Source organism: Benincasa hispida, chromosome 11, assembly GCF_027475165.1.
Source record: "Benincasa hispida cultivar pf3 chromosome 11, pf3_genome.v1.1, whole genome shotgun sequence".
Lineage (NCBI taxonomy): Eukaryota > Viridiplantae > Streptophyta > Magnoliopsida > Cucurbitales > Cucurbitaceae > Benincasa > Benincasa hispida.
The window spans coordinates 3,944,436-3,970,326 of record NC_143488.1 but is presented as its reverse complement, the minus strand read 5'-3'; the positions used below and the strand labels follow the sequence as shown (position 1 = coordinate 3,970,326).

Below are 25,891 nucleotides of genomic sequence, written 5' to 3'. Positions count from 1 at the left end.
GACCCACATCGACTGTCATCGCCTACATAATAAAGGTAGAAAAGTGGAAGAATAGAAGGAGAAATTGGCGACGAAGAAAGAGGAGGGGGAGAGAAGATGATATTTAATAAAAGTGTGGACCCTTCTCATTATTTATTTGTTTTTTTATATTCAATAAATATAGTGGGGCTCACTACTTTTATATATTATTTTATTTAATAAATATAGTGGACCCTATTTCTTTCAATATTATTTTTTAAAAAAATGTGGTGGACTCACTTGGCTTTATGTAAATGTGTTTTTTTTCTTTTTCAATCTTCTCGATTTTCACACTTTTTTTATATTTATATTAATTTTATTATTTATTTCGCTCATTCTTTCCCCTTAATCTCACCCATTTTTTATTTTCTTTATTTATATGTTTATATTTATATTAATTTTATTATTTATTTTGCTCCTTCTTTTCCCTAATCTCACCCATTCTTTTTTCAGCTTCTCAGATTTTTCTTTAAGTTTCTAAAGGATATCTCCAATTTTTTAATTTTATCTTCTTTTTTTTCATTTTTATTGTCAATTTTACTAATCATTAGGTTCTTAATCTCTCAATCCATTGGATTCTTGATTTTGGATCTTCTACGAAATCTCTATTACATGATTTTAAGTTTGATAAATTTTAAACTAGTTTTAAACATGAAATTTAAATAAATTGTAGTTTAAAATTACTTTAAAATATCTAAACAAAACTTTTACTTTAAAGTTGAATATGGATTCTAAATTAACATTGTTAAATATGATTATATTAAATTTTTAGTTATGGAGATTCTTAACCGTATTCCAAATTGCTTGAATTTAAAACTTTAAATATGAACTTTAGATATGTTGTAATTCACATTTTTTCAAAATGAAAATTAATTTTACTTGAACTTATAATTTTATAACTATATCTTATTGGGATTTAATTTATGAATTGTCTTTGAATTTCAAACTTCATTATGTTTTGGATTCCTAGATAAGTTTTAAATTAGCATTGATTCAGTTTCCAAAATAAAACTTTAGCTAGTTTTAAATTTCAAATTTTCATATGAATTTCAAACGTTTCTTTTGAATGGCTTGTGCCACTCATAATATTCACATTTTTTTAAAGTGTGAATTAGTTTACATGAGACATTTTCACAATCCTATTATAGAGTTGATGTTACTAAATACTTAAACTCTAAAGGTCAATATTTGATAAGAGAATCCAAATATAAATTGACCGATATTGTTACTTTCGAAATTCGACTATACTTTATTCTTAAAATTACAATGAAACCTAGTGAGACATTTTTTTTTACCAAATACGTTTTAAATATGATTGACTAAGGTAATAATTATGTATAGGCCGAGGTACTTAAGTTGACGGTAAGGGAATACCTCTACCGGTTTAACTAGTCAATTCTCATAAGTTTTTGTTTTATTAATTTTCATTACAAATTTGGGTAATAGAATATAATGTTTTTTTTAAAAAAAAAATGAGTGTTGTAGGGTGCTAATACCTTCCTTATACTCAATAACCCCCGAACCTATCTTTGGAAAAGTAGATCATTTTATTTTTATTTTTTAATGGGTAACTAGTCACACCTTAAAATGATTGGTGGCGACTCCAAGTCTTTCCCCTTGAAAGAGGACTCTAGGAAGGACGTCGACTACTCCGCGTTGCGATGACTTTGCGACAGCTTGGCGACTCCACTAGGGACTTTAGAGGGTTAAAGCCTTTACGCTTTTATTTCTATTATCTTTTATTTGATTTGATTTTATCTAGCTATTTATTTAGTTTCTTTTCATATATTTTCTTGGCTAATTATTTTTAATCGATTATCATTATTTATTTACTTATTTATTTTCTGGGTAAAATTATTTTTTTTATGCTTTGTTTTTTTTTCCTTTTATTGTTTGTTAATTATTGATTGTTTTTATTTATTTTCCATAAATTCCCAATTTATGTAATCTTCTTTTATATTGTCATGCATTTCACACATCTTCACATCTGCCTACCCGGACTATACCTTTTAGGATTAGATTTGAAGGTTGAGTAATATGACCTTCGAGGAACCTAGTTCCCGTGCAGGCACATAATCTCCACTCAAGCCAACTATACTACGGAAGCAGAAGGCTTGGGGACTGTATTTCCCTTAGGTGTGATAGAATTTAACCTCACATTTATGCATACATTTAGGGATTTGTTTTGTTCATGAATTTAAACGAGATGTTATTTCAGTTATTTTAGGGTCGAGTTTCCTTTATATTTTGTTTATACTTTGCTTATATTTGTGGTCTTATTAGTTAAAATGCATTTATCCTCTCTAGTATTATCATGCATGCCCCACACACATTCACAAGCCTCCTACCCAGGCTATACCTTTTAGGATTAGATTTGGAGGCTAAGTAGTGTGACCTTCGCAAAACCTAGTTCCCGTGCAAGCGCATAAAAATCTCCACTCAAATCAGCCATGTTGTAAAAATAGTTGGAAGATTTGGGAACCAAATCTCCTTTAGGATTTGTTAGAATTCAACCTCACACTTGTTTGGAGTTAGATCTCGAAAGGGGTCTTTATTGTTCAAAATAAGTTACTTAACAACCCTTAATTTTAACCGTAGATTAAAGAATGAGTTTAATAAAAATGCCAATTACCAACTCTACAAGAATTTAGCATAGAAGATCATTCTATAGTACGTCAGTGGTCATAAAATCTACAGAGAGCTCGTGGGGATTGTTTATCATCTAGCGAGACAACAAAGGTTAGAGATGTTAGTTTCCCTGAAAATTAATTGGATGCTTTGAAGCTAGCATGGGAAGGTTTAACCGTAGCCAAGAAGGAAAGATTCATCAACAAATATGATCAGATAACCCAACTTCTTTATGTGCAAGTTAACATTTCCGTATTAAAATCTTTAATATAACATTGGAATCCAACCTATCGATGCTTCACATTTAAGTCGATAGACATGATTCCAACTATTGAAGAATACTAGTCCCTTCTAAGAATACCATCACGGGAGAAAGTAGAAGTATATTCCTACATTGGATCGCTTACTATGAAAAGGGCGTTGTCAACATTCTTAGGCAACATTTGTACAAATGAAATTGAAAAACATGTGAAGACGAAAGAGACGAGCATGTGCTTGCCTATGGAATACATACTTTCTCTTCAACAGAGATTTGTAGATAAGGACAAGGGATTAACATTGTTGGTCTTAGGTATCTTTAACGCAATCTTATTCCCGAAGGTAAAAGGATATGTCGAAGAATGGATGGTCAAATTTTTTTTGAAGATAAAGGAAGGTGTAAATCCTATCATATCGATATTGGCTAAGACATTCTAGTCCAACCCTTGCAGGATAGAAAAGGCTGAAAATTTTATCGGTTGCACTCCATTGTTGTAAGTTTGGATTCTAAGTCATGTGAAGTGCCTACCGGAATTTAAGTGTCCTCAATTTAGATTTTCAAAATCATGGAACAAACTCTAAAATCCTATTTTGGAGTTTGTACAATCAGGTTGGAGCCCAAAATTTTTGGAAGAAAATGTTTGGAAAACTTTTTTTGCTGAGTTGAAAATAGAGGATGTGGTATGGAAGGTTCCATAGATGTCCATCAGGCCAATGATGTACAAATGTGGTGAGTTCCAGAGTTTCCCTTTCTTAGGCCTATGAGGATGTATATCCTATGCTCCTTTGATGGTGTTACGTCAAATGTGGATACGCCAATTCATGCCTGCAACACATGAGCTCAATAATTCAAAATTTTCTTATAACAAAGAATTTATGAAGACAAGATTCAATAGATTGTAAAGGCTTGGAAGAAAATTAGTAAAATTCAAAGCGGTAAATTCCATGATGACACTACAAAAGATTACAAGACGTGGCATTTGAATAAAGTGAAGATTATGGATGCATCTCCATCTACCAGCATTAAAATACGTCCCCAAAAGGAAATAATGATTCCTAATCAAGTGACAGAATATGAATTGCGCAAGGAGAAATTAAAGAGGATGAATCCATCATTAGTTCAGGAAAACGAACGATTAAAGGTTGAAGTGAATCAATGCTTGTTGTGTAACACTACACTTGAAAAAGAACTATGCGAGTCAAAGGATAGTGTCAAAAAGAAGAGGAATTTAGAAAGAGAACTGTCAGCATTGGATATAGAAGCTCGTGATTTAAATAGAACATGCATCAATTAAGGAAGGTTAAAAAAGCCGCACAAACAACTCTAAAGTCTTAAGATAATCAAATCTTACGATTGCAGTCCAGTGTATCTCTGCTCCATGAGTTAGTAAAAGAATTGGAGAAAGGAGTTGATCTCAGAAACAAAGAAATTCTAGATTTAAAAGAAAAAAACAAGGCATTACATCAAACAGTTGATATAAGAGAAGGACAACTATGTGAAATTAACAAGGAAAACATGACCTTAAAGGAATTCATCCAGTCCCTCAATATTCGATTTACCAAATATCATGATGTTGCTAAAGGGTTAATGCGAGATCATACACATTTAAAAGGAAAATATGATGGATTAAGAGAAGATTACGAGCTTTTGAGACTTGATAATGCGACTTTGTGCAACAAGACGGAATATATGCTTATAGAAATCAGGAAAGTTACAAAGAAATCAATAAACTTGACAGAAGAAACACGTGTCATGATATTGATCATCGCACCCACACGACCAAATGACAAAGACATGTTCAAATTCTTGGGAAAGTTGCATACTATATTAGAATATTGGGGGCGATTTTATTTATTATCTTCTTTAATTGGATTTTTTTTCTTTTCTCTTTTTTTTATTTTGTAATTTATTTTTTTATTTAGTTAATCGAATGTTTTCCTACATTGCTTTCAATTGTCAGTCACGTCATTAAATTCTTTTTCTTTTTTCTTTTCTTTTCTTAATAAAAAAAAGAAAGATAAGATAGCTTGATCACCACGAATCGATCACACCCACATTACTAAGTATCGATTAAGAAAAATGGAGGAACAAAATGCATAAATGGAAAAAAAAAGAAAAAAAAAAAAAAAAAGCTACGACTGGGGCAAATCTGTCATTGCATCTACCAATTGAAGGATTTATCCCGAAGTACACTACATATAATCCTCTTTACAATGTTCCTGTTGAGTGATTACCTTTTTCCTTCTCAACCAAGAGTGAGCCAGCTCCTTTGGCTAGCCAAGCAGACTTCTGATCCATCAATGAGGATCCATCAAAAGTTACGATCACAATTCCTAACCTAGATGATCCTGAGGTGAGAAAAAATTTGACAAAGAAAGAGCTTAAAACTTCTTATAGTGGAAAGTATGAAAATCTAGAAGAAATATTGAGAGTCGTAAAAGGAACAGACATTTTCGGCAACACAGATGCTACTCAGTTGTGCTTGGTTCCAGATGTTGTTCTTCCAACGAAATTTAAAGTTCTAGAGTTTGAAAAGTTTGACGGATCCTCGTGTTCAAAAAGTCATATTATTATGTGTTGTAGGAAGATGGCAACATATGTCCATGATGACAAGTTACTCATATGTTGTTTCCAAGATAGCTTGACAAGGCCAGCTTCTCGGTGGTATATGCAACTAGATGGGGCTCATATTAGCACAAGGAAGAACTTGGCAGATTCTGTCCTAAAACAATACAAGCACAATATAGACATGGCTTCATATCGTCTAGATCTGCAAAGGATGGAGAAAAAGAGTACATAAAGTTTCAAAGAGTATGCACAAAGATGGAAAGACACTACTACACAAGTAGAACCTCCTCTAACAGACAATGAGTTGTCTGCTATGTTCACTAATACTCTAAAAACTCCCTTCTATGACCGAATGATTGGGAGGGCATCAAATAAGTTTTCTAAAATAATGACAATTGGGGAGAGGATTGAGTATAAGATTAAGCATGGCAAAATAACCTATGTGACGGGGACTTCGACTTCTAGTAAAAAGAAAGTTAATTTTTCAAAGAAAAAAGAAGGAGAGGTACAAATGGTAAATGGAGTTAATCATGGCATCGTGGGACAATCATCGTACCAAAATCCTTGAATTCCCTATTATCCCAATAGCTATTATGCACCACCTAACCCATACTATCAACCATATGTTAACCATGCAACAGTACAATGTTATCCTCCAACTGCTCAGAACCCATGCCTTATGTGAATCAGGGACACCAACCTCGAGGCCAACAAAATTCTTATGCTCGAGAACAGAAGAACAATAAAGGATGTCGGAAGTAAACTCAATTTGATTCTATGAAGCACAGATACTTCATGTGAAGCAGAGAATCTGTATCAGACATGTACCAGATACCGATACTTCCAAATACTTTTCAGATACATGTCCGACACGCGATTTGACGTATTTATTTCTACGTGTACATTTTTTTAAAGAAAAAAGACAAACAACTCATCTAATCTTTCCCAATCTAAAACTAGGCAACCTATCTAAAAATCTCATTACTCGAGTCCAAAACTAAAAGGAAAAAAAATAAATAAAAGACCAAACCCTAGAATCATCTAATCTTCATCTTCACATTTGAGTCCCCATAAAATCTACCTCCAAATATAAACCATTTGGATATCTTCAACAATTCAATGAAGAAATTCTTCTTTTATCTTCATACTTCTCCCTCTAATCTTCTTCTTCTTTGTAATATGAGTCACTTTTCTATTGCATTTTATTAACTATTGTACTTCAACATCTTAGATGATGCTTTTTTTTGTATTATATTTCAGTGTTTACATTATATTTTGTGATATTGTTATTAACTTGTGTACTAAATTTATCTATATCCTAGATTTTTTTAAGAAAAAGAAAAAATATATCTTCAATGTATCAGTATTCTCGTTTTTTTAGAAATATATATAAAAAAAATAGTGTATTCTTAGACATATCCATATCTTAGTTTTTTAGAAATTGATAAATTGTCGTATCCGATCCTATCCATATTGTGTAACCATATCTGTGTTTGTGCTTCATAGGTTTGATTCGATCCCAATAACTTACACTCAGCTTCTACCACAACTATATCAAAATAATCAACAAGCACTCGCACAAATAGATCTGTTGCAACCTCCTTACCTAAAGTGGTATGATCTAAATATTCGTTGTGATTATCATGCAGAGCAATTGAGCATTCAACTCATAATTGTACCGCACTTAAGTACAGGGTATAAGCATTGATCAAGGTAGGATGGTTGAATTTTAATAAAGACAACGTGCCTGACGTAAATAATAACCCTCTTCCAAACTACCAGAATTCGCAAGTAAATATTGTAGATGTGCAGGAGATAGGTTCATAGGAAGTCGAAAGCATGATTACATCCAAAGAAGATCTTTTTCAAATCTTGTTCAACAATGGATTGATCAAACAAGAGAATTTGCAAGTTGATATCTCTGATAACTAATATAATGACGGTTTGATATGTTTGTACCATGCTGGGGCAAAAGGCCACTCTATTGATCAATGCCCCCATTTTCGCCAAAAGGTGAAAGAGTTATAAGAATCTCGTTCCTTATCAGTATCCCAAAAGACAGTCAAACAACAAGAGGAAAAGTATGAAGTAGACGCCGCAGAAGAAATCTCAATAGGTGAATGCTCGAAGATTTCTTTGAAGCAAAAACCATTAACGATCTTCTACCGAGAGAAGCCTAATACCACCAATTCTAATCCAAAACCAATTACCATACAGGTTCCGTCTCCCTTCGAGTATAAAGGCTCAAAAGCAGTACCATGGAATTACGAGTACAAGGTAATTGTTGAATCTGGACCAGTCCCTAATGACAATGTTGATGAAATTGGAGGTATAACACGTAGTGGGAGGTGTTATACACCAAAAGAACTATTGACGCACAAGGATAAGAGAAAAACCAAAATCAACATGCTATTGATTACAAGGTAGAGAAACCCATGGTGGTAAGAAGTTTATAAGCAAAAGAGCCAACATCTGAAGATGATATCCAAGAGTTTTTAAGACTTGTAAAACATAACGATTATAAAGTGGTTGAATAGGCAAAACACCTGCTAAAATTTCTATCTTGGCCTTTTGAAACTTCAATTTCTTGATAAGGTAGAGTTCATTTTGATAAGGCTATTGTGGGGTCATTGAATTTTATTTTCTTAAGTAACTACTTTGAAGGTTAAATTATAAACAACCATAATTTATAATAAAGAAAGAAGCGCATTTATGAATATTTATATTAACTAAAATTTTGTTGATTAATGTTTGGTATAGAATATTACTGTAATTGAACTATATACATTTAGGGGTATTTGTTTCAAGGATAATAACACATAACACCTTAGGTCATGTATTTCAATTATGTCAATATATTATATTATTTTCACAAATGTATAAGTTGATTAGTTAATTACACAAAAATTAGGATCCAATGAACTTTTAAACCCCAACCTATGATTATACTTCTTATGGTAGGCAGTTGGAAAGAGAAAATACATTTATTATATTCTATTAATTATTTAAGATTTCTTCTCATTTTCAGTTGAAGAGAGAAAATGTATTTAATATGATTCTATTTTTCATTTAACACATTTAGACGTATCAAGTAACTGTTTTTTCTGACGGATTCATAGTTATTTTAAATACACCTTAGAATATTGTTTTCGATACTTGCAAATGTTCTAACTAATATATAAAATATATCACAATATATAAATTAGAAATTGACTCAATGTTCAACATAAATTCCAGTATATATCGTAAATTTCTTTTGTATCATAATATATATAATCCCAATAAATCAAAATTTAACCATGCCTCCCTAACAGAAGTGTAATTCAAAATTAAATCAACAATTTCAATATACCATAGTATATAAATCACTCAACATTCAACATAAATCATAGTATATATCATAAATTTCATTTAAGTAGTCAGAAATCCCAATAGATTCCATTTAAACTTTAAATGTATTTATTACATATTATTAATTAGTTGAGATTTTTTTCCATTTGATATTAATATAATTTTCTGTCCCCAAGTTTGACTTCAAACATAAAAATATATATATTATGATATATATGAAATGTATGATATATACTGTGATATAAATAGAATTTATGATATATTATGGTATATTGAAGTTAAATTAATTTTGAATTACACTTGTGTTAGGGAGTTGTTAGATTTTGATTTATTGGGATTATATATATATGATATAAAAGAAATTGATTAATGTTGAATATTGAGTCAATTTCTAATTTATATACTATGGTATTTCATATATTGGTAAAAATATTTGCAAACATCCAAAACAATATTCTAAAATATATTTAAAATAATCATGAATTTATCAGAATATTCAGTTGCTTGTATGTAAAATTTGCTAAATGAAAAATAAAATCATATTAAATGTATTTTCTCTCTCCAATTGAAAATGAAAAAAAAAATCTCAAATAATTAATGGAATATAGTAAATACATTTTCTCTCTCTAACATTAAAGTTGCTTGGTAAATATGAAAAAACATATAATAAATGCACTTTATCTCTCCAATTTTCTCTCTAACCCCACGAAGGGTATTTTTGTCCAAAAATAGCATTAAATTCTTTAGATGAAAATATCCAAATATTTAGATATTTATGAAAATAAGTTTTCAAAATAGATTAAATCTATAATAATCCCTTATTTCAAGGGTTGGGATTGGATGGGTTAAACATCCTAAGCCCAATGCTTGTTTAGAGCATAGATTTAAGAAGTCTTGTATCCTTAGGTTTAGGTATTTACTATTCGACCCACACAATATTCAAGCCCATGGGTTGAATAGTAAATACCTAAACCTCCCATCCTAATCCCCAAGTTTAAGATTCCACACATGCGCTCCAAACGACTCCTTATTGTATTATTTGCAAGATTTAAAATGTCCAACCCATGGAAATGTGAAAATATCAAGGAAAACATTGACATGTTGATGAAAATTTAATACCGTGGTAATTTGAATGGAAAAAAGTTATATCCATATCATTCACGACTCAATTTTAACTTTGGTTAAGAGTGCAAGTAAAACGAAAGAAACTCATTGATAAGTTGTGAAGAATTTAACCATAGATAATCTCTTGACCATCACATCAAATAAGTAGAAGATTCATTAAACTATAAAACATTATCTTGTCATAATGCAATCTGCTTCAAGTGCCAATAAAAAGTAACTCATCCAATGGAATTTAACATCCAAAAAACTGCCAAATAAAAGGCGTCCCCAGCCAAAACATCACAAGTACCACCTCGTTCTAGACTGTTGTATGGAAAATTATAACCAAAATCCTTTTTATCCAGCATTAATTTGAAACCATATGCATCTAAAATACCTTTTACTAAAATCAATGTAGTTGTATGTAAACCTAAAGCTATAGCATGACGAATCAAGAAATCTCTAGGCCCTATTGTAAAAAAACGATGAAGCCGAGCCAAACAGATAGCCAACCCAAACCAATTTTACACCCCTAATCACCCCACTGGCAAACTAAAAAGAACAAAAAACAATTATAAATTTCAGGACAAAGAGCAACACTAAGCCATTCAAGGCTGTTTATTATAGCATCACTGATAAATAAGATGAATTTGGTACAGTTTCTGAAGCCTTTTATTTCAGGTTACTATGCTACATAAAAACCTTGCATTTATTCTTATATTTCAGAAAGTTAAATGAACATTAGAGGTAACCACATTGTATTGAGGAAACAAACAACTGGTTACCAATCTATTCTCCTCCATACCTTGGCTTGCGCTTCTCGGCAAACGCTGCCAATCCTTCCAAGCGGTCTTTCGTATCTAAGAGTTCTGTGTAACATTCATCTTCTATTTCCATAGCTGACTCCAGGTCTCCCTTGAGCCCCTCATCGATCGCCTTCTTTGCCATCTTTATTGCTAGTGGACCCTGTTAATACAATACTCAACAATTACTTGGATATTAGATTCTAGGCAGTAGGCACACTGTGAAAGTTCAGAAAAATATATTTCTATCTTTGAAATTTCGAGAAATGGTTCATTTGGATGTATGAGTTACAGTAAGTGATATTATGACTCTGACATTTAAGAAATGATACAAATTGGTCCAAGAATCACTACTTCATTAGTGATAACAACATATATTTGGAGGAAATTAACTTTTGAACACAACTGTCTTATGGAAAAGGGTTATTGTGGATGTCACTTCACAGATTTGATCTTCGATTGTTTCTTTAAATTCTTTTAATAACTTAATCTTCCAATCAGCGCCTAAATTCTCAATCAAGAACCGGACTAAGACGATCATTGTGAAGATAGCGTGGATGATAATGAAGAGCGTGGTATAGTAACCAAATAAACTGTCCATTTAAATTACTATGAATAAAAAAGTATCTACATAGAAACTTTTGATTTCCATTAAGGACTATCAAACTCATTTAACGGGTGTCAGGACAGTGGACACCAATGTCAATATTAGAAGCCTGGAAATTCAAGGCGAAATCAAATAACTATTGGGGAAAGTATATAACTACTAAGAATCAGGTTCAACATGAGCATAGCTCAACTAATATGATATATGAACTATTGATCAAGAGATCAAAGGTTTGAATCCCCCATTCAGCATGTTATTGTCAGAAAAAAAAAATAAAACTACTAAGAATTCAATATTTAGAATGCAGGTATGAGGTTAGGAGCTTAGATGTGAAGGCCCTATTTAACTATTTGGTTTTTAAAATTAAGCTTATAAAAACTATTTCCACCTATGAGTTTTTTTATTTTATTATCTACTTTATACAAATGTTTTCGAAATTCAAGCCAAGTTCATAGAGGAAAAAAGTATTTCAAAAACTTTTTTTCTTTTGAAATTTGGCTTTAAAATTTAAATGTTTCTTTAGGAATGATGAAAATCATGGAAAAGAAATTATGAAAAAAAAAGCACAATTTTCAAAAATAGAAAACTAAAAATGAAATTAATATCGAACTGGACCGAAGTGTTTAGTAAGTGGGTTTAGGAATCGTTCTATAACACCGCTCATTTTAAGAATGGAACTAAGGCACAAAATATGATTCACTTAAAAAAACTCCACAAGGTCTGAGACAATGAATAGGATACTCTCAATCCATCAGATGGTCGGTCCTTGAATTAGTCGAATCATACCAATCAGATCATAAGTTTCATCAAATTGTCCGCATGATTAGCCAGAAAGATAAACTATATAAGATGTTCTAGTTACCTTCTGATTTATCTCTTGGGCAATTTCCAATGCCTTTGTATAAGCTTCACCAGCAGGGACGCAGTAATTGACAAGACCTAAAGCAGGAAACTTTATTTTCTTCTCCTTAGCTCAATAAGACATTGAACTAAATCTTTTTTTTTTCCCTAAATGCTGTTCATACCTATAGATAGAGCATCTCTACCACTGACCTTACGACCAGTGAATATAAGTTCCTTTGCTATTGATTTACCAACCAGCCTAGGAAGCCTTGCAGTCCCACCTGCCCTGTGAAAAAACACGTTTAGAAGCTATAATCTACTCGTGCATACTGGAGAACCTTCATGTTAATACCAATAGAAAAGAGGAAGAAGGGGGATTCAAAAAATATTCTTGAGACGAGTATCATCCAGCTTCCACCATCAACAGTTTAATGTTCATACTGAGTAGGAACTATCCAACATCAGTTTGGATGCAAGCTTCCTTCTATTGGTCTCAAGTGAGTTATCAAAACTTCATATGTGACCACATATATATATAAGAATTTACGGCATACCCAGGAATTATAGCCAGTCCGGTTTCTGGCAAACTGAGTTTGGCATCTTCCCCTGGATCATGGTTTAACAATGTGAGTTACAACAATAACTAAGCCATCCAATACAGCAAGAAGTTCTGGTAAGGAACTTAATGTAAAATAGTTGAATAAATTATTTACCACATATCCGAAGATCACATGCTAGAGCCATTTCAAGTCCACCACCCAATGCTGCTCCTTCAATAACTGAAATAGTAGGAATAGGAAGTGCCTGAATAAAATAAATTTAGATTACATCAGCGGACAAATACTTCAAATGGACCTGAAAAACCAAAGGAAATATATTTCAAAGAAGGTGAAAGCCGAAACAAGATTTGTGATCAAGAAAGAGAAGTACTGCATTCATAACATTGACAAATAATTATGTTAATCAGGTAAGTAAACAAAATAAAATAGAGCTGCTTAAACATGTGAGAGGTGGCCACCATGGCTTGAACTCCTCTAAGTCCTTTATTACTTACATAGCCCTTATTGACCACTCGGCCGAACTCAAGGTGATTAAACATGAAAGCATATTGTAGGCTTCGCCGCTAATTCACAAGTAAATAAAACTCTAAAGTATCATTTAAGTTCATCGAAAATATCGAGTATAATGCCTATTTTTATTTTTGGAATCATAATAAACCAAATCTCAAAGCCACAGAAGAATCGAATCACGTGCACTAAGCTTACTAGCATCAGCCACAAAAGATCATGGTGAGTATCTATGATATATCACTCATGTGCATCTCAACCGATGCATTATATACTTGACAAGACATCCTTGTTTAAAAATAATGTAAATAAATCAAAGAATGTAAAAGCAAGTAGGAATGTAGATAATAACAATCCACCTCTAAAAATGTGAATGCAGACCGCAGTGAGGTGACAAAGGAGTGAACTTCTGATGCTGTCATCTTCTTACGTTCCTGCACTTAAAAGGATGAATTGAGGGGGAAAAGAAGTTAAAGACCATACCATACTGAGAGAGCCGAATTGTTAGAGATTCTACCAAAATGCTCCAATATAAACCAGCAGGGTTAACAAGAATACCTTCAAATCTGCACCTGCACAGAACACCTTTGGGACAGAGCTGCAGATCATCATAACATTGACTGATGGATCACTATAAATGGATTCAAAGGCGTGACGCAATCCCCTCAGCATATCCTTGCTAATGGCATTTTTTGCCTCAGGCCTGTCTAAATGTACCTCGACAATTCCTGTCATCGATAAACCAAACTAGATTTCCATTCAAACATAACTGAAGCAGCCCAAGAACACCCCAGAAACTTGAAAGGAAGTAATCATAGATAGCATTACAAATGAAGAAAAAAGGAACCCATCAGAAGTTCAAGCCATCCTAGGACAAGCATAAAGAATATCTGAAAGAACCCAAGAACCAAAAAGAAAAAAATAAGAAGAAGAACAGAAAAGGAGAAGCCGCAGTTGGTTATGCACTCTCCATGCATGAACTATACGAATCCTCAGTACACTTTTGTCAGAGAAGTGGCTGTTGATCAAGTCGTGTGTCACATATGGAAGTTCTCAATGCATAAAAATTACTAGGGCTCATGACATACCTTCTCATTTAAACACTTTTAGAAGAACATATTTTCTTAGAAGACTTTTTACAAAAATAGTTTTAGTTATCATTAGTCCGATTTCACAAATGTCAATTATCATAAAGTGGTTCCTCATCTTTCCAAAAGAAAAATTACAATAAAGTAATTTTAAAGTGATCTTCGATTTCGATCAATCACATTTCGGATTATCAACTTTAAATTGTCTCTTCAAAATATAACTTTGAACCACACCAAACACTCTAATCTTATTAAAAAGGATGATAAAAGAATCTTGGCCCTCCAATCTCCATTATCTGCAGACAGACAAATCATCAAGAAAGTAGCCATTGAAACAAGAATAGCGAATCATATATTCCAAAAGCAAAATCAAGCCTTAAACATTAAGTAAATATCACATAATCACCTAAACATAAATTAACAAAATCGGGACCTAATTTGAGACGTCACAACAAAATCCTTAAACATCAGCAATCTAAATAACCCAAGCATATAACCACTGAGGTAAGAATATCAAAATTGAAGAAGATTTTTCATATATTCAGCTAAGAAATTACCAGAATCGGAGTCAGAAAGTCGGTGAAGCCGGACAGGCTCAGAAGAAAGTGACTCCAAAATGAGAGTTCTGCAATGAGTGTATCGCCATGGATGTGAGAACGAATTGAAGCCATCGGAAGAGCTGGAGGTCGGCAATGCCTGACGGAGAATTCCGGCCGGAATTGGAAGGTTCTGAGGTGAATGATGGAGCTGAATATGTAGGTTGATGAGATTTCTGCTCAGAATTTTGAAAGCTCCCATTCGTTGTACAGAGGAAGATGGCAAAGCAGAGAGAGAAGAGGGAAGGGAAGAATGAGAGCGAATTGGATTAGATCAAAAGATTTTGTTTTTATTTTTGTTTTTAAATATAAAACCATTTTGGATTTATAATAAAGTTTAAAGGCATCGTTTTCTAAGAAATTAGCTGCTCAAATCTTTATAAACTAAACAAAAATTAAAATCAATTTTAATATTTCCTCTATTTTAGGTCCCATTTACTCGTCATTTTATTTTTAACTTTTTGTTTTTTTTAAAAAAAAAATTATACCTATAAACACTACTTCTACTTCTAAATTTCTTCATTTATTATCTATATTTTTATAGATGGTTTAAAAAATAAGCCAAATTTTAAAAAGTAAAAAAAAAAAAAAAGAAAGTAACTTTTAAAAACTTAATTTTCAAAAATAAAAAACAAAAAACGAAATGATTACCAAACAGGACCTAGTTATTTAAACTTCAAAGTTTCAATACGTGGGATAAATAGTCTTATTTAGTTTAATACTTTGTGATATTCCTTATTTTGAATGGTGTACGTTCTTTTGTGTCTAGTGATGTTTTCTTGTAATTTGTGTAATTTCTTTTTTGCTCTTTCAATCTTTATCCTCTAAAAAAGGAGTCTTGTTTTGTTTATTACATTTTGAAATTTTGTCTATTTCTAATCAAACTGAATGTAACTTAATAACTTGATTTATTGAGATATTACTATACTCATCAAAAGTTAAAGGTTTAATTTTCGATGAAGTAAATTGTTAAACGAAAGGAAGAGAAAAAACATTGCATCTATTTTGGTCCTCAAATTTTTCAAAGCTCAATGATTAACTTTTATAGTCATGGCTCTTAGATCTTTACTTACATTTGGATTTTAAAGAACTTGTGAAAACATCTCTTTAACTTTGGAGAAAGTTTTAGGGAGATTTTCAAAAATAGAAAAACAAGATAAATTATTTACACAAAATAGAAAATTTTAATCTTCTTCGATAAAAGCTAATGGAAGTATATCAATGTCATTAGTGACAGAAGCTGGTAGTATCAGTGATAGAAACTGATACAAGTTATCATTGATAGATGCTGATAAAATTTTATTAGTGAAAGAAACGGATAGAAATCTATCATTAATAGAGGCTGATAAAAGTTTATTGGTGTCTATAGGGATAAAAACTTGTAAAAGTCTATCATTGATATTATAGTGATAGAAACTGATACAAGTCTATCACTTATAGACACTGTAGAAATCTATCGGTGTCTATCGATATTTTTGTTTTTACTATTTCCATAAATAGTTTGACATTTTTTCTATCTATAAAAATTTTCCAAAGTTTTAACTATTCTCCTAAAATTTAAATATTTTAATTTTAACTTTTGAACTTTGAAATTATTTTTTTTTTAAAAAAAAACGTTTTTTTTTTTCAGATGGTTGATCAGGTAACTCATATGAAAAAAATGGATAGACATATATGACATCATCTATAATGTATTTTTAATTAATGTGAGAGCTAATGTATAAAATTTGATTATGTGAATGATGTCATAAAGAATATTGCGATACCTTCTAAGTTGTTATAACGATGATAAAGAAAAACTCTTCAATGGTATTCAATATATCTGTATATTTGGAAGCAATTTCAAACTTCAAGAGTTGAAATATTTTTTTTTTAATTTTATAAGCATAATTGAAACTTACTCCAAATTTTTTAGGCTTTATATAATTTAACTTGCTTTAAGAACCAAACATGAGCTTAGTTCAACAACATAAATTATATACTCTCGACCTCTTGTCATATGTTGTTTCATGGACATGGATATTAAATATCTTGAATTTAAATTTATATTTGAATATACATAATAATTAATATTTGAGAGTTAAAAGTGTGTTTAGGTATACAAAATAATTAGTAACTGGGAATTAAATACTTGTGTTTATTTTGTAAGTTTTATTATTAGAATTTAAATAATATATATGTTTATCAACTAAGAAATTTTTAAATTATTGATGCTACTATTGGTGCGGGCTCATAGCAGTATTCTTGGGTCTGGTCTTATGGCTAATCAAGAGGTGAAGAGGATGTCTATGTTGCCTAAAGGTATTGCAGATTCTTTACTTCCTTTGGTGTTATTCTCTCGAAATGATGTCTTCTTTGGTGGTTGATTGTCACTTTGTGGCTAATGAGTCTAAACTTTTGGTGAACATTTATCTTTTGACTTGTCAAAGGATTAAGGGTAATTTTTTTTTTTTTTTCTTTTTTTGTAATTTCAATAGTTTTTTCCAATTCAAGATGTGAGCTTATCATTTGTTTTGCTTTGTATTTTGATTATGAGCTCTAGCTCTTTAGACATTGATTTTGTGTTGTCTGTGTCTTGACCTCAAATTAAGAAGTTACATTTTTGTAATATATTATACCATTTTGCAAAATAAATAAATAAATGACTAGAAAATTTGTCGAAAATCTTATTTGAATGAAAGTTTGTTTTTTCTTTGTTTAGTATATATGACAAGTGGATGAGATAGGATTAACGATGTTCTCATCTCCAATTTTGTTCTAAATTTCTAATATGGTATTTTCTATTCTTTTTAAAAGTACGACCATTGCGATCTAATCTTTTTTTTTTTTTCATTTTTCATTCTTAATGTTTTTTTAGTTCATAATTATGAGGTGAGATCAAACTTTTAACTTTAAAAATATCATAAATCTATTCTCAATAAAATTAAAATTTTAAAATAATTGCAAACTAGAAAATCCATACAATTATTAGAGATGAAACCATATCTTTAGATAGGTAAGCTAGCGACCAAAAATTGCTCAACAATGTATATGATATTATTAAATTCTAATGAATTGATTTTTTATGTCCTTTTTTATTAAAGCATATTAATAGAAGTATGTTGCTATATTAAAATATAATTTAGGATAAATTATATATATATATATAACAATCAACTATGAAGTTGGTTTTAATTATACCAAAGTTTAATTTTAACCATTGAAAGCTTTTGCTGTTAAATTCATGGACAAGAAAAATTTACATATGCTTATATGTTGCTTAAGTGAACAGATTTATACAAAAGAACAATATAATGGGAGAATAGGTTTGGAAGGAAGAAGATGACAATATGTATGGTTCACATATTCACCATGTGTCTTTATTTCTTCTTTTATATATATATGTTTAAATTTTTTCCACATAAGTAGATATAAACATTTTAAGATTGTTTTAAAACGAACTTCCAACTTTAAAGATTGGAGCAAACTTCTACAAGTTCGAGAATATAATTAAAATGAACCTCATAGTTCAAAGACATTTTTTATACTTTAACCTACAAGTTAATTAGTTGGAGTATTTATAGACAATATGAATATAAGTTAATTGATTGAGATAATATAACTTTCATGATGGGTCAAAGGTTCAAATTTTTATCCTTACATTTTTTTTTTGTGTGTGCGCAAAGATATTGTAATTAAAGTGTGAGGTGAGAGAATTGAACCTCAGACAACAAGGTTAATAGTATGAACACAATGTCAATTGAGCTAAGCTCTTGTGTGTGAACACGTATTCATTAACTTGAAAGTTAATCTACATCTAATAATTAATAAATAATCGAATTTATATAAAAAATTTGTCCACATACAATAATTAATAAATAACATGTCAATTTGAATATAACATAACTAACTAAGAGGTTATATCTTCATTCGAAAGATTAGAAGTCTAAACCCTCAACTCACGTATCATTGGAGGAAGAAAGGAAGAGGAAGAGAGAAGAAAAAAAAAACACTAGGCACCCACCTACGTGAACTTACTCATCTTCTATCTTCTCATTAACCTAAATAAAGCAATATATATATAAAAATTAGGAGGTCGAGATTTAAAAGATAAAAAATGAACCATATTGTTACAAAACCGACAATTAAAAATACAAAAGAAACGTAAAGAAAGATCAACACAGATATACATGGTTCACTAACCGTTTGTTAGCTACATCCACGAGACAGAGAGAATAATATTATTAGAGATGATATTTTTTTAATACAAAACGGCACCACTAAGAGTTAGAGAGATTATATGGTGTATTCTCTAAACTCTAAAGTCATAATCGTAAATAACCATAAATAATTAAATGTTCTAAATATGAGTTCTGAAATGAGACCATGTACTTAGTTGTTATAAGTGTCAGCTAACAAATTTGAGACATTCTAACACATATAAACATAATTCAACTGGTTAAAGTATATACCATCAATCATGAGGTAAAAAAAAGTTTGAATCTCCTCATGCCACTTGTTAAACTAAAAATTGAAAGAGAACAAAAATTTACAAGCTAGTAACCATTTACAATAGAAGAAACCCAAAGGTTGGAAGTGCAAAGTTGGACTTACCATTTGAAGCTATTATACAGATATCATCCTTTTGTCTTGAGTTTGAAACTCTCTGCTTGATATGATTGAATTTCATGGAAATGAAACATCAGTGAGAAACCTTTTCTGCAAAAGCCTCCATCACTTTCTTGCCAGTGTTTCTTTTTCTACTTATAGCTTACAACAAAAGTATATACAGAAGATATGCTATCACAATGAGAAGATTTGCATACCATAATCATATTGGGAGCACTCCCATTAATATCAAGTCGTGTCACGAGTAGATATATCATTTTGTTTATATATAATTGGAAAATTTTCCATCTTTATCATTGAGCCAAGGACAAGTTCTATTTCTTGTGAACCCATCGCTCAAGTCGAAGCTGCTTCAATGGCGGTCCAAGATTTGGCTTACTCTTCTGAGGACAACTCCATTTCCCAATTATCTCTATAATATTAGATTGCTCAGAATTGGTTTTGTCTGACAACGCCTTTCTTCTTAAACAAGCAAAAGCACTTCCTGCCTCTTTATCATTGTAGTTTTCTTGCATTTTCACTGATTTCTTGCAACTTGCTTCAGAAAAGCCACGCTTGTTTGCTGTAATAAAACCAACATATGAAATTCCTTTCTCTTTGTTTGCTTTGTTTTCTTTGTTTTCTTTGTTGTGGCTTAGATCAATTGGTTCTCTTACTGACTGTTCATTGGTAAAGACGGAAGGCACATCATTTCCAGCTGATGAGCCATTAAGTTGGGGTTGGACCTCACTTTTATTTTCAGAACTTTCCAGCATGAGATCAATCTTATGTATCAAATTTGTATGAGTTGCAGGCTTCTTATTATCATCATTAAAACTTCCATTTATATGCAGTGGCACAAAACCATTATCTTGCAAAACTTTCTTTTGTAACTTATATTGAGGATCTTCAGTAGTTAGGCTTGAGATCGGAACTTCTTTGGTTGGACTGATTTCGTTGGTTCCCACAGTTTTCTCTTTTGGGTTTTGTTCCGAAGTTCTTTCAGAAAACAAATTCTGCTGAGAACATGGTAAAATACTTTACTTCCTATGAACAGTTGAGTTTCACTCAAACTAATAGAACATGGAAATGACTTGAGAAAGAAAACACTCAGATTTGACAAGGGGATGATCTTTAGCTAGAATGAGACAAATTATCAGTTCCATTACCAAGTTACTGTTAGAATAAAATATAAACATTTAGAGCCCATTTCATAACCATTTGGTTTGTAGTTTTTGGTTTCCGAAAGTTAGGCATATAAATACTACTTACACCTATAAGTTTCTTTGTGTTGTTATCAACTTTCAATCAATATTTTCAAACACCAAGCTAAGTTTCGAAAACAAAACAAAACAAAATTCAAAAACTTATTTTTGTTTTTAGAACATAATTAAGAATTCAAGTGTTTTATTAAGAAATGAGAAAAACATAGAAAGAAATTTGGGAGGAAACAAACATAAATTTTAAAATCAAAAAATTAGAAACAAAATCTTCAAATACGTCATTTTTCTAGAAGCTTCTTGGAGATTCCATATGAATATCTTAAATTTATAATTTATTTCTTTCTAGAAATATCTTCAAAAGTATATATGAATATGAATATCTAAAAGTATTCTAACATTAAATAATAGTTACTGGGTTCCAATGAATTTCCTTTTAGACATGGTTGGATGTCCAAAGAAATATCTAAGGTCTATAGAATACAGGTATGACATAGAAAAATGTATCTTTGGCCAGGGATCTCTTGCCTATAAATATAAGGATTGTCCCCACGTACTAGACAAGTGAGTTATATCTACAAGATGGAAATATTTTCATTTTCTTATACTAAACTTAAACTTAGGATTCAGAAAAACTCTCTCCTAAACTTTCTATGAGCCCTCACCACCTAAGCTGGGTTCAGGGGCTATTTGGGGAAGTGTGCTGAAGTCAAAATTAGAAGATAATTGCTTGCACATCTTATAAAGTGCTACTTGTAGGTATTAATGTTTATATTAATTAGCCTTCGATAAAAAGTTCTATTTCCATTCAAGGAAGTGTTAATATCAGCCTATTAAAAAAAAAAAGGGCAAAAACTGTACCTCGCTTGGGAGCTGATTATCCTGCCTGTTGCCCGTGGAATTGCCATTGCATTTCTCGAATAGGTTCAACTGTACTCCTGCACCTCCATTTTCGGTCTTTCTAACCTTCTCCAAAGTCTCTTCTATTTCATGGCCGAGTCCAGTTTTCTTACTCTCACAATACCCAAATTCCTGGCTTAAATTCAATGTAGGGGATTCGTACACATAACTTGAAAACCAGTTCCCAACATCAGGAGGCTCTGATGAAAAAGGAAAGAAAAAAATCTGTAATTGTCCTTGTGTTGTAACAAGTTCAAATCTTATAACTGAATGCTAAATAAACTAGATGATGAGGATAGAATATTGATTTTTATTGGCAAATTGAATTCCAGAGTGAATGGTACAAACCTGACAGAAGCGACTGGGAGCACCAAGAATCTTGATTCTAACATAAAAATATAAAAAGGAGAAATTAACTGTTAGACGTTAGCAATTTTGAGCTTTCACTATAGCAGCTTGCCTACAGTTCATATAACATAAAAATATCAAATCCAGAAGAACCCAGAAGTATTTTGTGGTTTATTCAATAATAATGTTGTTTTTGGTTTTCGAGTTTGAGAACTAAACTTGTTTACTAATAGTTTTACTGTCAATAACCTAATTTCTAAAAATGTGTTCTTCAAAAAATTCCTTTTTAAAAAAAAAAGAAAGGGAAAAACTTGTTTGTTTTTTAAATTTAATGAAGATTTCATTAGTAAGAAAGTAGAAAATGTTAGGTACAAAGTCCTACATTGGTCGAGAGAGGAAGTGATCCATGGTATATGACTTAGGATAATTATCTCCATTAATATGAGCCCCTTTGAGTGGTTCCAAAAGTAAAGACGTGAATAAATGTAATGAGTCTTGTGACAAAAAGTGAATAAAATCAGAAAATAGAACATAAATTATTTGTAAATAATCTTACTTGTTTAGAACAAACAAAAAACCAAGCAGAAAATCATTATCCAACAAAGTCTAAGTTTCTCCATTATTTGATACATTAAACTATTTCTATAGCCAATTAAGATCTTTAAGTTTTGGTTAATTAACAAATTTTTCTGTAGTCTCATCATTTCTTGTGTTGATGGAATAATCCAATAAGAAAAGTGACGGAAGTTCAAGCATTTGGTGGGAGATCTAGCCACTGAATTCTTAAACAAATACTTATTTTGCAATTAATTAAAGGAAAAAAAAAAAAAAAAAGGACCGTTGAGAGGAATAGCAGTTTCAATACCATGCCTAAAGGCTGGCTTTCACGATGATCTTCCCTTGAAGTGCATTTCAAAGGAATCCAAGTTCCGGGAAGCTTCTCAGAAGCTTCTTCTTCTCCAATCTTAGTAACATCCCTAAACTCTCCCGCAGTCTGCTCATCTTCCTTGACCTCAAATTCTCTCTCTCTCGAAATTGAATCTCCAAAATTGTCATTTGAATCAAGTTCGGGAGATTCATATTCATAGCTCGAGAACCAGTTCCTGATATCAGGCGGCTCTGATGGAAATTAACAAACGAATAAAAGTGAGTCCAACTATGACCTAACTCAAAAACACACAAAAACATAGTCAAAAACCTAATTAAGATCACTATCATACTATGTCATAATTTTCTTTTCTACATTTTCTCAACATCCAAACAGATATCAAGGTGGTGAAACAGGGAGAATTATACGAACCTGAAGACGGCAAATGCAAGAACGAAGAATGCATAACCTACAAAAAACGAAGCAAATGAAAGAATTAGAAATATAAATTTCGGGGCAAAGATTGCTCTATGAAGCTGCTGCAAATTCGCTAAGCCGAATTAAACAAGTCATTGGAATAAGCATATCAGTAACACAAAATTTCCCGGCAAAAGACGCTTGTAATTCCTCGTATTTTCGCAGGAACCAAACAGAAAATGGAAATCGATAACCAGAGCGTATGCGTATAGAATAAAACTATACCTGAGAATTAGTGAAGCTCGAATTCTCCATGGCTCCGATTTCGCTCTAATCAAAAGATTCAAAACACAACCAACATTTGGTTCATGGAGAAATTCTTTTCTCTTACTTCTTAAAGATTTTGTTGGTTTTATTTTGAAGTTCGCGGGATCAGTTGGCGCCAAATTTTTTTTTGTCTTCCATAGAAGCTTTTCAAGAGCGCGTGTTTCATATTCTAATGCTATAAAAAGATTTATTAAATTATTTTGTGAAAAATTCAGTTTTTACCAATTATTAATTTTCACCCAAACTTTAATTTCGTCAAATTCTAGAATCATCTAGATTAAGTTAAATATTGCAATTTTTATCATCAATCTAACATTTGATAATTCACTCATTAATTTTAATAATAAAAAAATAGTTTTTATTTTACGAATGACCTCTTCTTATGCACATTTATATTTTTTAATCTACCCTATGATAGTATGATATGTAATCATTTGTTGATGTCGTAGGGCAATTTCCGCCTCCAAAGGCCCATCGCGGTTCAACCCGATAGTGGATGGTCCCTAATCCGATGACACGCCCCAACCGAAACTTCACCTTTTAACGGTTGTTAGTAGGAATCGCCACTCGCAACAGGGACAATTGACCCAACCCAACACATTTAGTAAAGTCATGTCCCGATTTAACAACTAGAGCCCGATGTTTAAATTTGTTCATTGTCAAGACACCTTTCACTCGCAAGAGGGATACCCACCCAACCCAATCAAACCTGCAAGCCTTACCCAATTTTAAAAAGAAAGCTCGAGTGCCACCTGTTTATGATATGGATGCCCCACCTCACCTAGCCCGAGTGCCACATGCAAAGCCTTACCTCGATTAAAAAAAATAATTAAAAAATAATAATTTTAAAAGTTGAACTTACTGTGGGTACGTTTATTATCTTTATCTCTGTTTTTCATTATTTGGAGTATAAGTTAAAGGTTGGCTACACGTTGAGCTATTGTGTCCTGGTTGCCCACACCTACGATACTTTTGGGTTGAATGTGTTGGGATTGATGTCCTAATTCTCCTAGTGGTCTCGTAGTTTGTAAACATTTTGTACACATTGTTATTAATAAAATAAATGTTATTTTATTTGCATTTACTCATATCCAATAAACTAAGATCCGTGGTTATTTCATGTAACTTAAGCATGTATGTGAGACATACAAGTGGATCATGTCTTAAGTAATAACCTAAATGGTCTGTAGTATAAGGATAAAGGAAGGATACCTTATCCTGATAACACTACAGATACGGTCAGCTTTGTAGATATTTACAAGTGTTGTAAAGTGCTACAAATGGTCTGATCCTGATCATTCATGTGGAGACATGCCAGCGGGGATCTTATACAAAGAGTTTGTATACGACCGGACCACGAGATGATTAGTTTATTTATATAATGTTGTTGATAATTAAGACTTACATTTCACTAAAATGACCATAGGTGACATGACCTTAATCCTGAGTTATTTGGAAACTCCTATCTATGAGGCCGATCCTTTGATTAGTATGGGTGAGAGTGGTCAGATTACTAACTTAACAAGCCTACCTTTTTGGGGATTTGTCTGATTGAAGAGCTGAAAACTCAGCTACACAAAACAGAATTCACTCTTTCCCCAAAGCAGGGGTAAATAGATAAATTGCTCCCTTACGGGCTGATTATGGATCTTGAACATAGTGGTGACACCCTCTCTTTGGAAGAGATGACTCAGTCATAGTAGGACTATGACTTATTGTTCATTGAAAGAATCAGTAGTACTTAAGGAGTTAGATGTAACTATAGTAAAAAAAATAGTAAATTGGCTCAACTGTACTTACGAGCGATTTGTGAAGGGTTATCACACTTTGATTGGTTATATGGACACATGAATATATCTGTAGTGAGAAGAGTGCAGATGTCGGTCTTTAGTGGAGTGATCAATAGTTAGTAGATGATGGATCTCGTGACTAAAGGGTTTAGTCAGTTATTCACGTATCATTAGAACTTCAAGCTACAGGTCTATGAGGTCCCCTTGGTAGCTCAATGGGTTCAAGTTGAAAATCAGATTTTGGGTTGATTTAAAGTGTTCAAATTAACAAGAGGAAATTCAATTATATGTGATATAATTGATATGATGTATTAGATACATTAATTGGAGAAATTAATATAAATATGATTTATATTAAGTACCATAAAATAGAAAAAAGAAACTATGGTTTATATGTTTCATATGACGAAATATTAAAACTATTGGTTATAAATATAATACGAAATATTTATCTATAATATATTAATTATATGATAATTAATTCTTTTTCTCTAATAACCGA

General features: G+C 31.6%; 2 protein-coding genes across 5 annotated transcripts; both read right to left on the bottom strand.

The window, feature by feature from the left end:
• Positions 1-10,523: 10,523 nt before the first annotated feature.
• On the bottom strand, positions 10,524-15,235 carry LOC120091565 (ATP-dependent caseinolytic (Clp) protease/crotonase family protein). Of its 2 annotated transcripts, none has more exons than XM_039049655.2 (8): positions 14,894-15,235; positions 13,807-13,976; positions 13,608-13,682; positions 12,895-12,985; positions 12,736-12,787; positions 12,364-12,467; positions 12,201-12,277; positions 10,524-10,894 (listed from the first exon to the last, which is right to left on the bottom strand). In XM_039049655.2, exons 1-8 carry the CDS (start codon positions 15,132-15,134, stop codon positions 10,718-10,720), a joined length of 987 nt encoding a protein of 328 aa, XP_038905583.1. In that variant the 5' UTR covers positions 15,135-15,235; the 3' UTR covers positions 10,524-10,717. The 2 variants fall into 2 exon arrangements, with proteins under 2 accessions (XP_038905583.1, XP_038905585.1); XM_039049657.2 differs by having other exon boundaries at positions 13,807-13,995; positions 14,894-15,230.
• Positions 15,236-18,737: 3,502 nt separating this feature from the next.
• Positions 18,738-23,706, bottom strand: LOC120091478 (uncharacterized). Of its 3 annotated transcripts, XR_016524370.1 has the most exons (7): positions 23,558-23,703; positions 23,288-23,324; positions 22,853-23,106; positions 21,988-22,024; positions 21,601-21,839; positions 19,526-20,535; positions 18,738-18,972 (listed from the first exon to the last, which is right to left on the bottom strand). XR_016524370.1 is itself a non-coding variant. In XM_039049526.2 (6 exons), the coding sequence occupies exons 1-6, from the start codon at positions 23,585-23,587 to the stop codon at positions 19,855-19,857; spliced, it is 1,278 nt and encodes a 425-aa protein (XP_038905454.1). In that variant the 5' UTR covers positions 23,588-23,703; the 3' UTR covers positions 19,246-19,854. The 3 variants fall into 3 exon arrangements, 2 of the variants coding, with proteins under 2 accessions (XP_038905454.1, XP_038905455.1); XM_039049526.2 differs by lacking the exon at positions 18,738-18,972 and having other exon boundaries at positions 19,246-20,535; XM_039049527.2 differs by lacking the exon at positions 18,738-18,972 and having other exon boundaries at positions 19,636-20,538; positions 23,558-23,706.
• Positions 23,707-25,891: the final 2,185 nt, after the last annotated feature.